General features: G+C 40.0%; 1 protein-coding gene across 1 annotated transcript in view; it reads right to left on the bottom strand.

Annotated features, from left to right (window-relative positions):
- PKP2 (plakophilin 2) overlaps nt 1–15,513 on the bottom strand; it is an 89,511-nt gene that overhangs the window by 15,463 nt on the left and 58,535 nt on the right. Inside the window, exons 6-8 of the mRNA XM_004700202.2 lie at nt 12,522–12,639; nt 11,344–11,508; nt 10,229–10,402 (exon numbers count right to left, since the gene is read on the bottom strand). Coding sequence (XP_004700259.2) covers nt 10,229–10,402; nt 11,344–11,508; nt 12,522–12,639 — 457 coding nt within the window. The remainder of the gene's footprint in view (nt 1–10,228; nt 10,403–11,343; nt 11,509–12,521; nt 12,640–15,513) is intronic.

Raw genomic sequence — 15,513 nt, 5'->3', positions numbered from 1 at the left:
GAGCAAATGTTTTGAGAATAATGACGGCAATGAATGTACAGATGTACTTTACACAATTGATGTATGTATGGATTGTGATAAGAGTTGTATGAGCACCTAATAAAATGATTTTTTAAAAAGTGTGTGAATTGTTGAATGTAAAAATATTACCTGCCCTGTAAATCTTCATTTAATTCACAATAAAAAGTAAAGAAGAAAAAAGGAACACTTGTTTTAGTCTTCTGTTCATGTTTTGCTTGGATTATCTGTCCTTTTGATGTTAAATTGTAATTTTACATTTTTAGAACATCCATCAACTACTATCTTATTTCCTCAAAAATACTACTCAGATGGTAGCAATTGTACAATACTGGTTGATATGACTGATGGTATGATGTCTGGATTAGCTCCTAATAAAATGCTTTGGGGAAAAAAACGACTACTCAAAACTGCTCACGCCAGAATGCATTTTCTCTCGCTAAAGGTACAAGACGTTTCATTCTTTACCTTTCTTGACTTTTTGTCAAAGCTTTTGACACTCTTGACTATACTTCCTCTTGACAACCTTCATCTCCTGTGTCTGCTTTCATGGCAGCCTGTTGTCTTTTGTCCTTTACCTCTGGGCAGTTGTTTCCCACACATTACTTCTTCCCCCCCACCCCACCCCCACTAAATATCTGTTCTCTAGGATTCTGTCCTCGGTCATCACCTCTTCTGATTCAATACATTTTCTCTGAGTTTCTCATTTCATTCCCTTAGTTTCACCTGTGTTGTCTATATTAATAACTTTAAACTTTTATTTCCACTTATGCTTTAAAAAAATCATTTTATCAGGGGCTCTTATGACAATCCGTACATCAATTGTTTCAAACACATTTGTACATCTGTTGCCATCATCATTTACATCTGCTTTCGGTTCCAGTGAGTTGGTACTGGTCCTTACTCGGGGTGATCCCATGCGCAGTGGAGCAAAATAATGCCCAGTCCTGTGCCACTCCCATGATCAGCTATAGAGCAGATCCTTCTGATGTTGCTTTATAACGTTGTCATGGAAAACACACGAGCTAGGAGCAGTCTGGGTCCTGAAATGACATTTTCTCAGCTAGAAGAAAGCACAGCAAAGCCTTATTCATTCAGATTCAATGAAGGAAATAAGAGAATCTGAAATGGGACAGTCTTTAGAATGTGCTCAATAAGGAAAATACACCATCAGATTTACCAGAGGGAGATTTTACATTCAGCTTGAGGAAGTATTTGAGAATGACTGTTCATCAGTTGATTCACTGTTCTGCACATAATACTACTAATTCATAAGGCTTTCATTATATTTATTGTCAATTGTTATTGGCCATTTCCAGATTTATTTTGAGAGGTGTCTATTTAAATCTCTCATCTGTTTTTCCATTGAGATTAAAGAACATCTTTTTGTTGTTAAATTGATGAGTCTGCTGTATTTTCTGAATTTGTTGCAAACATCTTTTTACACAACTTAATAAGGACTTTTGATAACATAAATTCTTATTTTTAATGTGGTTCAGTTTATTGAATATTTTATGGCTAGTGCTTTTTTAATATTATTTTTTAATTAAATCATTTCATTGGGGGCTTGTACAACTTTTATCACAATCCACACATACATCTGTTGTATCAAGCACTTTTGTACATTTGCTTCCCTCATCATTCTCAAAACATTTGCTTTCTACTTGAGCCCCTGGTATTCGCTCCTCATGGCTGGTGCTTTTAGGGTGCACTTTAAAGAAATCTTTGTCTACTCCACTTCATGGAGATATGACTCTATGTTATCATTTAGAAACTTTATCATCTTACTTTTCATGTTAAAAGCTCAAGGCCCTTAGAGTTCTTTTGGGATAAAGCATAAGGATAGGGTTATGCTCAGTTTTTATCCCCAAAGGATATGAAATACTTTTCATGTACTTTAGCAACTTGAAAAGTGTTACGTAAACTATTTTTAACTTCTTTAGTATTAATATTTAATCTTTTAATCTACACTGTACATAGAGACAATGGGTTCAAACAGAACAATTGGGAGGATGGCACAGGACTGGGCAATGTTTCCTTCTACTATGTGTGTGGCTCGCTCTGAGTCAGAACCGACTCATTGGCTCCTAACAACGACATTGCTGTTCTAAAAAATTACCTAAAACCCAGTGCCTTAAAACAACGCAAATTTATTACGTTACAGTGCTGGAGGGTAATAGTCTCTAAAGGGTCTTGTGGGCCAAAATCAAGGTGGCAGCAGAACTGCATTTCTTCTGAAGATTCGAGTGACGGATCTGCTTCCTTGTATTTTCCAGGTTCTGGCTGCTTTACTTTGATCCACAATCGATGAAGAAATCAAACGATGTATTACACTGGACTAATCTACTGCACATGACCTCTTTATTCAAAAGCAGAGATATCATTTTGAGGATCAAGGTGCACCTGACCCAAGCAAGGGTATTTTCTTTCTTTTTTTTTTTTTTAACATTTTATTAGGGGCTCATACAACTGTTATCCCAATCCATACACACATCAATTGTGTAAAGCGCATTTGTACATCGTTTCTCAAAACATTTTCTCTCCATTTAAACCCCAGACATTAGGTCCTCATTTTTCCCCTCCCTCCCCACTCCCCCCTCCCTCATGAGCCCTTGATAGTTTATAAATTGGTATTTTGTCATATCTTGCCCTGTCCGACGTCTCCCTTCATCCACTTTTCGGTTGTCTGTCCCCCAGGGAGGTCACACACAGTTCCATGTAATCGGTTCCCTCTTTCCTACCCACTCTCCCTTTACCCTCCCTGTTTTGCCACTCACACCACTGGTCCTATAGGGCTCATCTGTCCTGGATTCCCTGTATTTTCAGTTCCTATCTGTACCAGTGTACCTCCTCTGGTCTAGCCAGACTTGCAAGATCGAATTCGAGTCATGGTAGTGGGTGCGGGGAGGAAACATTTAGGAACTAGAGGAAAGTTGTATTTCTTATCATTGTTACATCGCACCCTGACTGGCTCATCTCCTCCCCGAGACCCCTCTGCAAGGGGATCTCCAGTGGCCTACTAATGGGCTTTGGATCTCCACTCCGCACTCCCCCCATCATTCACCATGGTAAGATTTTTTGTTCTGATGATGCCTTACACCTGATCCCTTCGACACCTCGTGGTTGCATAGGCTGGTGTGCTTCTTCCATGTGGGCTTTGTTGCTTCTGAGCTTGATGGCCGCTTGATTACCTTCAAGCCTTTAAGACCCCAGACGCTATATCTTTTGATAGCCGGGCACCATCAGCTTTCTTCACCACATTTGCTTATGCACCCATTTGTCTTCAGTGATCCGTTCGACACCCCGTGATCACACAGGTTGATATTTTGTTCCATGTGGGCTTTGTTGCTTCTGAGCTAGATGGCCGCTTGTTTACCTCCAAGCTTTTAAGACCCCAGACGCTATATCTTTTGATAGCCGGGCACCATCAGCTTTCTTCACCACATTTGCTTATTCACCCGCTTTGTCTTCAGCGGTTGTGTTGGGAAGGTGAGCATCATAGAATGCCAATTTACTAGAAGAAATTATTCTTGTGTTGAGGAAGTACTTGAGTGGAGGCCCAATGTCCTTCTCAAGCAAGGGTATTTTCAATCACTCATTTGCATGGGACCGCGGGGTGGCGAATAAAGAAGACCATCGAAGAACTGACGCATTTGAACCCAAGTGCTAGGGAAGAGTAAAGAAGCACCAGGGAGTCCGAGCTACACGGCTCCTTGAAGCAAGATGGAAAGACTTCATCTTGCACTTTGGACATGTTGGCAGGGCACGTTCATGGAGAAGGACACCATGCTTGGTAAAGCAGAGGGTTAGTGAAAAAGAGGCACACCCGCATGAGATGGGCTGATGAGTGGCTGCAACAACAGGTTCAAACAGCAGTGATTGTGAGGCCGGTGCAAATCGGGGCACAGTTTCATTCTGTGTGCAGAGGGCTGTCATGGGTTGAAACGGATGTGGCAGGACCTCACAAAACAAACAAACAAAACCCAAATAGAAACAGAGCTGCCTGCATCTCTTTGCTAGTGACCTCCTCCATCTTCAAAGCATATTATTCCTTCTGCTTTGTTTTATCTCCTCTGATTTTGACTCTTCTGGTTTCCTCTTATCAGGAAGCATGATAATAAAGTGCTCTCCCACATAATCCATGATAATTATTCCATTTCTAGGCCCTTAACAACTACAAAGTCCTATTGTCATGTAAGATAGCATGTTCACAAGTTCTGGGGATTAGGATGAGACATTTTTTGGGAAAGAGTATTGCTCTGTCACAGAGAGTTTTCTTAAAGAGTAAAGTTTACCACCCCCCCAACTCACTAATAGAATATCCATTATATATATTAATGTAATAACTACAAACTACTGTCAGAATTTTTTGTTTAAGTTCCATAATCTATTCCTTAGGGAGACATTTATTTCAGTTTAAGATTTTTTTTCCATTTACAATACTTGACCGTCAGTTGCTCAGAACGACATCTGTATGATCACATGATTAACAGATTGGCCAGTATTTGGAAGTATGCTTAATAGCTTCCATTTCAATTAATCCCTCTAGAAATAATAGAAACAAAGATCTTTATTACATCAATGATATATTTGCTCATTAAAACTAGGAAAAGTAATCATTAGAAAATATTAACATAGAAATAAAAATTTTAATAGGAAGCATCTTATAACTTTGTAAAGAGCTTTCATATCATTGTTCCATGCTGATACTGATTTTCTCCTAGTCTAAGGTTAGGTATGACTGTAAATGCTTTGACACGATAAGGACATTTGTGAAGATTTCTCCTTTGTTTGAGTCTCTTTTGAGTCTGGTCCTTTATAAGATCTTACATTTTTAATTTTCTCCCAGTTAGATTATTATTAAACATATGAATTGTATCTTATTCAGCACTATCTCCTTCATTCCTGTGCTAGTGCCTATTGTATAGTAAGTTCTTAAATTAAATATGCTAGTGCCTATTGCACGGTAAGTTATTAAATTAAAAATTTGAGTATTGAATGAATGAGTGAACTTAGAATCTAGGTAATAAACTATGTATTCAGAGCTCACATGGCACAAATATAATTGCATCCACGGGAAGACAGAAGAACTCTTAGTCTTTGTTGCATAGAAGGTCTCGGAACTGAAGAAGCTTACGTCCAAATTTAAAGAATTACTTCATATTGAATGCTACTCAGAATACAGAGAACTTAAAACACTCAGAGATAGGAATAGGAATGATTATTCTAATTCTGAGATTTTTAATTACGTTGGCTGGGAGATACTAAGAGGAGGGAGCCCTGGGTGCACAGTGGTTAACGGGTTAACTACAAGGTTGGGAGTTCACACCCACTGGCTACTCACTCAGCAGGAGAAAAGTGCAGCAGTCAGCCTCTTTAAGTAAAGATTACGGCTTTGGAAACCTCCCGGGACTGTTCCGCTCTGCCCTAGAAGGTTGCTGTGAGTTGTATCAACTCTCTAGCAGTGGGATTTTTGGTAGACCTTTTTACAAAGGTTTCCAGATTTTAGGAAAATAAAATAAGTGTTTTTAGTAAATCCAGCCTGGGAAGTAAGATGATAAATTCATGCCTGTGCCTCCACTCAAGTACTCCTTCAATGCAAGAACACTTTGTTCTATTAAACTGGCATTACATCATGCTCACTTCCCGACATGATCGCTGAAGACAAAGCGGGTTCATGAGCAAATGTGGTGAAGAAAGCTGATGGTGCCTGGCTATCAAAAGATATAGTGTTTGGATCCTAAAGGCTTGAAGGTAAACATGCATCCATCTAGCTCAGAAGCAACAAAGGCCACATAGAAGAAGCACACCAGCCTGTGTGATCATGAGGTGTTGAAGGGATCAGGTATCGGGCATCATCAGAACAATAAATCATATCATTGTGAAAGAGGGGGAGTGCAGATTGGGGTCCCAAAGCCCATCTGTAGGCAACTGAACATGGCCTTACAGAAGGGTCTCGGGGAGGAGATGAACCAGTCAAGGTGCAATGTAGCAATGATGAAACATACAACTTTCCTCTAGTTCTTAAATGCTTCCTCCCCACCAATAAATATCATGATCCAAATTCTACCTTACAAATCTGGCTGGACCAGAGGATGTACACTGGTACAGACAGGAACTGGAAACACAGGGAATCCAGGACAGATGAACCCCTCAGGACCAGTGGTGAGAGTGGTGATATCGGGAGGGTGGAGGGAAGGTGGGGTAGAAAGGGGGAACCGATTACAAGGATTTACATATAACCCCCTCCCTGGGGGACGGACAACAGAAAAGTGGGTGAAGGGAGACATCAGACAGTGTAAGCCATGACAAAATAATAATAATTTATAAATGATCAAGGGTTCATGATGGGTGGGGTGGGGAGGCAGGGGAAAATGAGGAGCTGATACCAAGGGCTCAAGTAGAAAGTAAATGTTTTGAGAATGATAATGGCAACAAATGTACAAATGTGTTTGACACAATGGATGGATGGATGGATTGTGATAAGAGTTGTACGAGCCCCCAATAAAATGATTTAAAAAAATCATGCCTGTGTGGCATTGAAGGCTTCCAGATAATTCCCTGCTCCTATTTCTCTTTGTGCACAATTACATCTTGCTGCAAATCACAAAGGTGTGAGGAAGTCTGGCTGTCTTCGTATGCAGTGCTAAAATAAGAGAAACACTGGTTTTGGCCTTTCACAACTGTATTCAAAACAAAGAGCAAGCTTCTGTGTAAACCCATTTTTATTAAAGGATGAATATGCTTCCTTAACTAGAATAAGTAAGTAGCCTGGATATTATCTGGAGGTATTATCTGCTCTCCATGTTTTTTAATTATCCCTTTTGAAATTATACATTGTTTTACATATTTTTATTACAATATTTTTGTTACCTACAAGAGTATTTTTCTTAGGATGAATATTTGGGGAATAACCTATTCTTGGGGAATTTATTTTAATCATTTTGTGGTCCTGGCAAAGAATAGTTTCAATAACTAGATATTTCTAGAATCCCTACATATGTAGCACGGTGTAATATAGGGAAAGAAATCAGCTTTTGCTTTTATTTTTATTTGAGGTGAGGGGGTGGGGGTGCATGGTGGCAAAATGTATCTGGTAAGAGAAACAGCTGTTTTGTGGTTGGATCTTTGGGACACAAAGGCACAGATATCCCTTCCAAGTCAATATTGCAGTGGACATCTGTTGTTTTTGCCTGCTGTTCATTCTTCCTTCTTTTCATAACAACACTTGATTTTCCAGTAGGGAACCACTGCTCTCCCAGGTCAGTTCAGTGGTGTCGGTGCTGATAGTTTCAGATGGGTACAAGCCCCAGGCCTGGCCAATCACAGCATTATAGCCATAGTTGCGGGTTCAGAAATGAGCAGGAAACCTCAACCAGATCGTGAGACTCATTCTCTGTATTCTTAAGGAATTATTGGGGAAAAGCGTTTTCTTTCTTAGGTGTATATCAGGCAAGTATAAGGAAGTAGTCAGTGATTTTACTTGGGAGGCACCAGGGATTTGTACTCATCTTCCAGCCCCTACCCGGTAAAGTAGAAGGTCAGTAAATGAGAGGAAGACTCTCAGGGAGATGAAATGAGACAGGGCTGCAACAATGGGCTCAAATATAAAAATCATGGTGAAGATGGCAAAGGCTGGACAATGTTTTGCTCTGTTGTACATATGATTGCTGACTCAGCACTGATATGTGTGGTAGTTACATAATCTGTTGTCAATTTGAGAGGATTAAGAGTGAAGGGGTGGAGTTTAGCCTGTCAATCAGGTGGCAGCACATCATTTGGAGGTGCCAACAAGATACCAGTAAATAGTTCACTGGAGGTGGGACACTTGCTGACTCCCTGGGAGACATTGCAGCTGACAAGACACATGGAACTATGCCAGTGCCCTGAGCTGGAGGAGCCATGTGGAGACCCACCTCAGTGCTGAGATGCTTACAACACCACTGGATCCACTTCCCACCCACTGGTCTAGGATCTTTCTGCATTTTGCATCATTGCTGTATTTCATGAGTCTAAAGAGGACTGTATAGATTGGTATAGGACATATGGGCTGATATTGGACTTATGGACTTGATCTGGACTGGGCTGGGATGTTTTCTCAATATTCAATTACTCTTGCATATAAAGCTCTTTCTTATACACATATGAGTGTCTATAAATTTTGTTTATCTAGTCTACCTAGAGTGGGGGTCCTCAAACTTTTTTAACAGGGGGCCAGTTCACTGTCCCTCAGACCAGTTGGAGGGCCAGACTATAGTTTAAAAAAAAAACTGTGAACAAATTCCTATGCACACTGCACATATCTTATTCTGAAGTGAAAAAACAAATGGGGCAAAAACACCTGTTGGGCGGCATGTGGCCCACGGGCCATAGTTTGAGGATGCCTGACCTAGAGTAACACAATGTCCTTCTATAAAGATTCTTGTTTTAAAAATCCCTATTGAGCAATTCTACTGCATAATATATGGATTGGGTTAAGTCAGAATCGACTCAATGGCAATGGGCTTTGTTTTCTGTATCTTTGCCATCACACTCTCAAGTCTTTGGGATTGAACCCAACACAGAGAAGCAGAGCTCAGAGGTGGAGATCGTTAGAATCATATTTTTTGGAGCATCTTGACCTTCCCATAATGCAGCGGTTCTCAGTCTGTGGGTTGCGACAGGGGGGTGTCAAATGACCCTTTTATAGGGGTCACCCAATTCATAACAGTAGCAAAAGTAAAGTTATGAAGTAGCAACAAAAATAATTTTATGGTTGGGGGTCATCACAACATGAGGAACTGTATTAAAGGGTCACGGCATTAGGAAGGTTGAGAACCATGAAATACCTCTTTTATGCTTTACCCAGTTTGAAGTGGTATTTTATGCTTTGTAACCAAAAAAGAGTTCTGACTAATACAAATTTGTACCCAAGTAAGAAGCATGTTATACATCATGTGTGCTGCTCACTTTACATTATTTCCTAAGTGTATTATAGTGGCATATTTTTACATGTTGTTGACTTCTATTTCTTTTTGGTCTGGGGGATTTAAGTCTCCACCTTGTTTTCTGTTGATGCAGAGGTTTGGTTCCCAGCAGTAGATTCTCACCACCCTACCCTTGAGTATCTAATGCAATCCCTCTCCTATTCCTTCTCTGCTTTGCAAACTGCTTTCTCAAATGCAGGAAGAAATCACTGTTTCCACGTTGGGAACAGTCCCTGCTAGGGTGGCTAGCCTCTATCCAGGAGGTGTGTGGGTTTTCCTACCACTGTGTGGAGCGGCCACTCAAGCTGGTGAGTTTGGTAGGCTGTAGTGATGTGCATTTGGCCCCACTGTTCAGATGGCTAGCTGCCAGGCCTGGGCTCTTTGAATCTCTCACTTGTGCGGATGCTGAAGGGTAAGCATGAGAGCCACAGATGCAAGAGGGTTGTGTATTCTTTGCTCTGGCAAGAAAATCTGACTAGCCACCCGAGAGTCCATCAGGTTTGAGGCAGTACGTGTCACACCACAAACTATAGATGCTCAGCTTCACATAAGGCCAGCACCATGGGACCCAAATGTAAGTTGGCTGAGTCTCTTATGCCTTGCAAGACCAGCTCATTCTTGGGCTATGGCAGCTAGCCCTGTGCCTAGTCTTCTCCAGTGGGACATATCTTGGGCTGATTGGCCACAAGGAATCCCATTGCTCTCAGGCCAGGCTGCGAACTGCCCTGGAACAAGCACAGAGCTTCACCTATTTATTGTCAGAGTACTGGGGTATTACCAAACTCTATCTATGACTTCTTGACTTCTTATACACTTCTTGACCATGGTTTATTAAGGCTAAAAGCTAAATATGACCAAAAGTAACATTTTCAGACCATTGAATGAATGTGAATAAGGCCAATGTCATGAGACGTGCACATTGTATGTGTGGTTGTATTTCACCAAGACTTTTTAGCATAATCCCACTACTTTCTTCTGCCCATATTATTTATGTGGATGCACATTATTTATGTGGGTGTACTACTTATGAAAATACACGGAGGGCTGCACCCCAAGTCTGACGGGGCTTTACAGAGCAGTGACTCAAGGTCCTGGAAGGTGAAACATACTCTCGATATTCCTGAGGGTTGACTTGAGTCCAGTGAGAAAACCTTTGCGCTTACGTCATTATCTTATCTCTGAAACTAAGGTAGGTATGTCTGCAATGTCATTATTTTGAAAAGGAAAACAAGCTTGCTACTCACTGGTCCATTTCCTGCTGTGAGATTCTGGAGAGCTCCCAACGAGGCTTCTTGTGTGTAGTTTCGGACACTCTTGGCGATTAAGGACAAATACATCCTTATCACAATGGAGTGCCACAGCCATTCCACACCCTTGGGGTTGCTCTTTTCCTCTGGCATGGGCATGTCCTGGAACTGCTAACCACACACACAATGGAATCTACAGTGAGTACACCTCAAGCAATCTCAACAATTCCATACCCAGCCCAAGAGACCAGAAACACAGCCTCGTTGAGAAAGACAATGTACAGAATGAGAAGCCCTGGAAATACAAATAAATAACAAATATGTACAGTGCTAATCACTTAACTTCTTACTCATGACGATATTTCTTCCTAACAGCCCCTCCCACATTTTACAGTGGGAAAGAACTCAGAGAATTAAGCATAAGCTCTGCTGGAATCATTTCAGCTGCTGTTAAGGCTAAATGCTAAATTAGTCACATACATGCTAGTGATAAGAAAAAACAGGCCTGTTCCCTCAGTCTCATGAAGTTGTTTGGGACAACATCAGTGTTCTAAATTTACCAGTTGTTTTCCAAGTTCACGAATACCCTGATACTCAGAGTACAAGAGAAGGTCATATATTTTTATCTCCCAGTTTCCTTATTAGTATGGAAATAAAGAACCATTGTTGGACATGGAGTTTGCCTTTAGTCGGTCAAAAGTCTGTTTTTGGAATGTCCAAAGCTCATAAGAGGGTTGCTTTTAAGGTTAAAACCATGTATATACTATTGGCTATGTTATATGAAGCTTATTTCCTAATCTATATGATATATAGCAGTATGATTTAATAGTTAAACATAAAGATGTGGAACGGAATTCCCTAGAATCAAATTGTAAACCTTTTATGTATTTGCTGAATTATTCTGGGAATAACTAATCTTTCTGTACCCCCGTTTTCTCATCAATAGTTAACATTAATAATCCGTATCTCATAGAGTTGATGCATTTAAAGTAGTTCTTGACATACTAGGAATGTACATGTGGGCCTCCTCCCCTCCTCTCCCTCCCTCCTTCTCTCCCTGTTGTTTCCTTTCTCCTTCCCTCCCTCATTGTCTAAAGGACCTCTCAGTGTACCTCTTTCACTTTCCTGCTCCGACTGCCAAAACACCCAATACTCTTGTTGTCATCTGACTGGATATTCCGGTTTTGAACGTAGATACACTGAGAATATTTCTCTGGGAGCTCTGCCTCCAGTTGATAGGAAAGGTTATGAAGAACACATACACAGTTCTCGGTGGCCTGGGAATGAAGAATGAGAATGTTCGTTACTTACATGTAGTTAGCCTCTTTCTGTGTTATGTCACACTGTGTTTTAACTCCAGTTTTTCCTTAAGCTTTTGTGAAGCCTTCTTGCATAAGGTATGTTGGATGGGGTTTGGTGTACTCACACTGTGGGAGTCTGGGGAGAGTAGAATAAGTGTAGCTTGAAAGGCAAAGGTTGGATCTTAAATGATAGCAAGCTCAATGCTAAGGAGTCAGGGCTGAGTGTTTTGTTTTTAAAGCAATGAAAAGTCTGTCTAATTTACTTTTAGGGGAGTGAGTCATAACGTAGTAGTCGCTCTGTAGAATTGGATCTTAAAAGAAGATATTGTTTGTAGAAACCAATTGGGAGTTTATTGCAATGATCAGTATGAAAGCTGCATAAACTAGGACCGCAGCAGGGCCGCCAAGAGGAGTGAATGAACTAAAGGCATTGCAGAGCGTGAATGGACATGTTGCTACCCAGTGGATCCACAGGTGAAGAGAGGCATTCCAACATTACTCAGTTTTACTGTCATTTAGCGGATGGTGATAGGAGGAGTAAGAAGTAGAATCTGAGCTCCTTTCACATATACAGACGCAATGATTAAATATGTCGCTGAAAATGTGTACCTGGAAACATACAAACAACCTCGCTGCCATCGAGCCAACACTGACTCAGACCAACCCTACAGGACAAGGCAGAACTATCCTGATGGGTTTCCCAAATGTACATCTCTGTGGGAGAAGCGTCATCTTTCTCCCACAGAGCAGCTGGTGGTTTTGGATTGCTGGTCTTGGGTCAGCAGCTTATTGTGTAACCCACTATTTCACCAAGGCTCCGCATGCTTGGAAAGGTAGAAAGAAAGATGGACTAAACAGGTACGGGACATTTAAAACCCAGCATATGTGTCAATGACTAAATTTAAGTCCAAACAGCTACTTCAAGGTTACACTGAAGAGTCGTACAACATAGGGAATTGGGTATGCAGGGTTTTTAACTTTTTAATTACTTTGTCATCTGGCTGGTAATCTGCAATGGTTCCTCTGACATAGTGGACCAAGGAGTCAATCAGTCCATCACACCTTCTCATCACTTTCCTTCCATCAGGGCCAGCAGAACTCAGGTTTCTATCAGAAAAATAAAACAAAGTAAAGAAAACCAGAAAGCTCAGGCTTTGTGTCCAATAGGTCTTTGTTTCAAAGCTTCTGACGACTTTTCCAGGTGTTTTGAAAATGGGTAGATGTGTAAACAGGGGACAGCTGTGTCCTGGGGTTGAAACATCCCAATTCCTCAATGGTCACCAAATGTGGACACAATTTCTAAATCACATAACATGTAATCATGAGCTCAAAACAACAAGGCCAGAACATTGTTTACTTAACATTCACCCCATTTTTGAGAGGGTAGGTAGAAAGCTAGTATTTTACAAATTAAGAGAGTGTGGCATGTTAGATATAGCCATATACCAGATGTCCAAATGGCAATTTGTTCTGTGTAAGCAATCTAAAATTACTTAACTTCTCTGAGACTCAGTTTCCTAATTTGGAAAGACAGAGTGTTGGACCACATTATTTGGAGAGTTTGTACATTTTGGTGTTATTAGTGACAGTATTAAGCCAGATGCTCTAAAATGCAGTTCTGATTAAAATGGCTAAGAAACGTCACAGAAAATCCAGAGTTTCACAGTGTGTAAGACTTAAAGCAAACATGACCTATAAATATATGTATACTTAGTCTATTTTTAATTTTGCTAAGCCTTGACACCTTTCCATAAGCAGTAACAATCTACAAGAGGAGGTTGCTTCCTTAGGGAGAACGGAAGCTTATCAAACACAAATAACAAAGCGATGTCACACTTCAGGTTCTGGCCATGTTTATATTCTGGAATTATAATAACAGTACTGCATTATTATTGTTTTCTTCTGGACCAAGCTTTTTCTTGTTAGAATTGACCTTTTAAATATCTCCCCTAAAAATGGTAAAACTTCTTCCAATAAAAATGGCAAAAGAATAGTGTCTTTTGGTTTATAGAAATCTGAGGCTTGCCCCATTCCCCTTTTGCCAACTTCAATTGTGAATAACCATACATATAAAACGTATCAGATCAGCTTCTTCCACTGGCAGGTAGAATTATCAAGGTACATTCAATATTTTTGTTGTTGTTAATAAGTCCAGGTGTTATTCTGAACATTGAAAAGAGTTACAGATCGAAGAACTGTGGGGATCTCATTATCTTCATCATAAAAAGAGCATAATTGCACTCAATGGTCTCACATGCCCCAAATACTACTTTTAACACATATTTTTCAAAGTTAAAATATTCACAGCATTGTATCAAGAACTAAAGGGAAACTGAGAGGTGTGTGCATTGTAGCCTACTCTCATGAAGATTATTACCATTACAGGTTTATGTGAAGTAATACAGGATGGATTTTAACTCAAAAAATGGCAATTTCATGATTCTACCTAACAGTTGAAGAGATAAGACTATTCAATCAAAACTAAGAATATACCAATAATTGTATGTTTGCTGAATTGTAAATTTAACTTAAATTTACAAGTTTAAAAAGTAAATTAAAAATACCTAATAATCTCTGTTCTATGGCTTGAATTTGGGACATCAGTGTTTTAAGTTTACCAGTTGTTTCCCAAGTTCACGAATACCCTGGATACTCAGGAGTTGGAGAGAAGGCCATATATTTTCCCCCCAGTTTCCTTAATTGACTCTTCCTCTTAAAGAGTCACTTCATTTTATTTTTTACTATACTTGGGAAACTTTCCACATTGTCGATAAAAGAAAAATAATGAACAAATTTATCAACTGTAAGTAGAACCAAACATTTTCTCCACAAATGATCATTTGAATGAAAATCCTCCATCTATTCTCTGAATCTAAGAATAATAGGATTATAATAAGTTTGACAGAAACTTTAAAAAGCAATGTTCCCAAATCCATTTACACCGGAAGCAACCGAGGTCCACAGAACTGAAGTTTCTTTTCCAGGAGCGATAGCAAGTGCAGGGGTGCAGTCAGAGAGGGGGCCTGCTTTCACTTTTGTGCCCAGGGGGGCTGCAGGAAAGAGGCAAACCTTACCCAGCGTTCTTTCTGCCTGCCATCTGTTTAGTAAATACCATAGCTCCAAGCTCCAATGTTATCTAGCAAAGCTGCAAAGCTTCCCTTTGACCTTTCCAACCTTTAGTTTAGAGGGGTGGCAACAGTTTAAAATTGCATTCCAAAAATCAAAGGGTCTGTTTTTCTTACCAACTAAGTCCACTATGTCTCTTGCAGATAGACATCTAGTTTGCTTAACTTCAGTGTGTTTATTTTGAGTCTAACTGGTCATTCAATTTGGCAGTACTGCTAGTTCTCACGTACGAACTGTTGCCTTGTAGTTTGGTATTATCCAGACTCTGCCTGCTTAAAATGGGACTTATCAGTTTGGGTTTTTTTTTTTGATATCTCTGTTGACAGAACATGCATGGAACCCATTTGCTTCAGTATTTGTTTCTGCATATCAAAAATAGTTCCCACCTTACTGAATAGCCAAAAATATGAATGATAAGGGCAGATTACTTTATAGAACTGCAACCAAAAATAGAAGTCACTGTACAGAAAGGAATTCACTAGAGTGAAGCCAACCAAACTGGTTGCCACCGAGTCAACTGTGGCTCATAGTAACCCTACGGGCAGCACGCCGAAAATAATTCACACTAATTAGAAAATGACATGGCCACCCTTCAGGATTTTGTTTCTCAAAAGTAAACAACACTTCAGTTTTGGGGAATCAGAACTGCCACAGCTAATCTTCAATGGAATGGAGGCTTTTGCAATGTCTCCTGAATCATAAGAAGTATTTTTTACAGTGTCTTCTATGTAGCCCTCATGGAAGTTTAATATGGAGAAACACTCCAAAGCTATAAATAAAATACTACAACCTTGTTGGAAGTAAAAGAACATGAGTGTATTAACACAGTCGTTAATAAAAAAATCATTATTATTT

This window comes from Echinops telfairi, unplaced genomic scaffold, assembly GCF_000313985.2.
Source record: "Echinops telfairi isolate 266 unplaced genomic scaffold, ASM31398v2 ScPeMD7_7406;HRSCAF=8444, whole genome shotgun sequence".
NCBI lineage: Eukaryota > Metazoa > Chordata > Mammalia > Afrosoricida > Tenrecidae > Echinops > Echinops telfairi.
The sequence above is the reverse complement of the archived record's forward strand: the minus strand, read 5'-3'. Positions and strand labels throughout refer to the sequence as shown.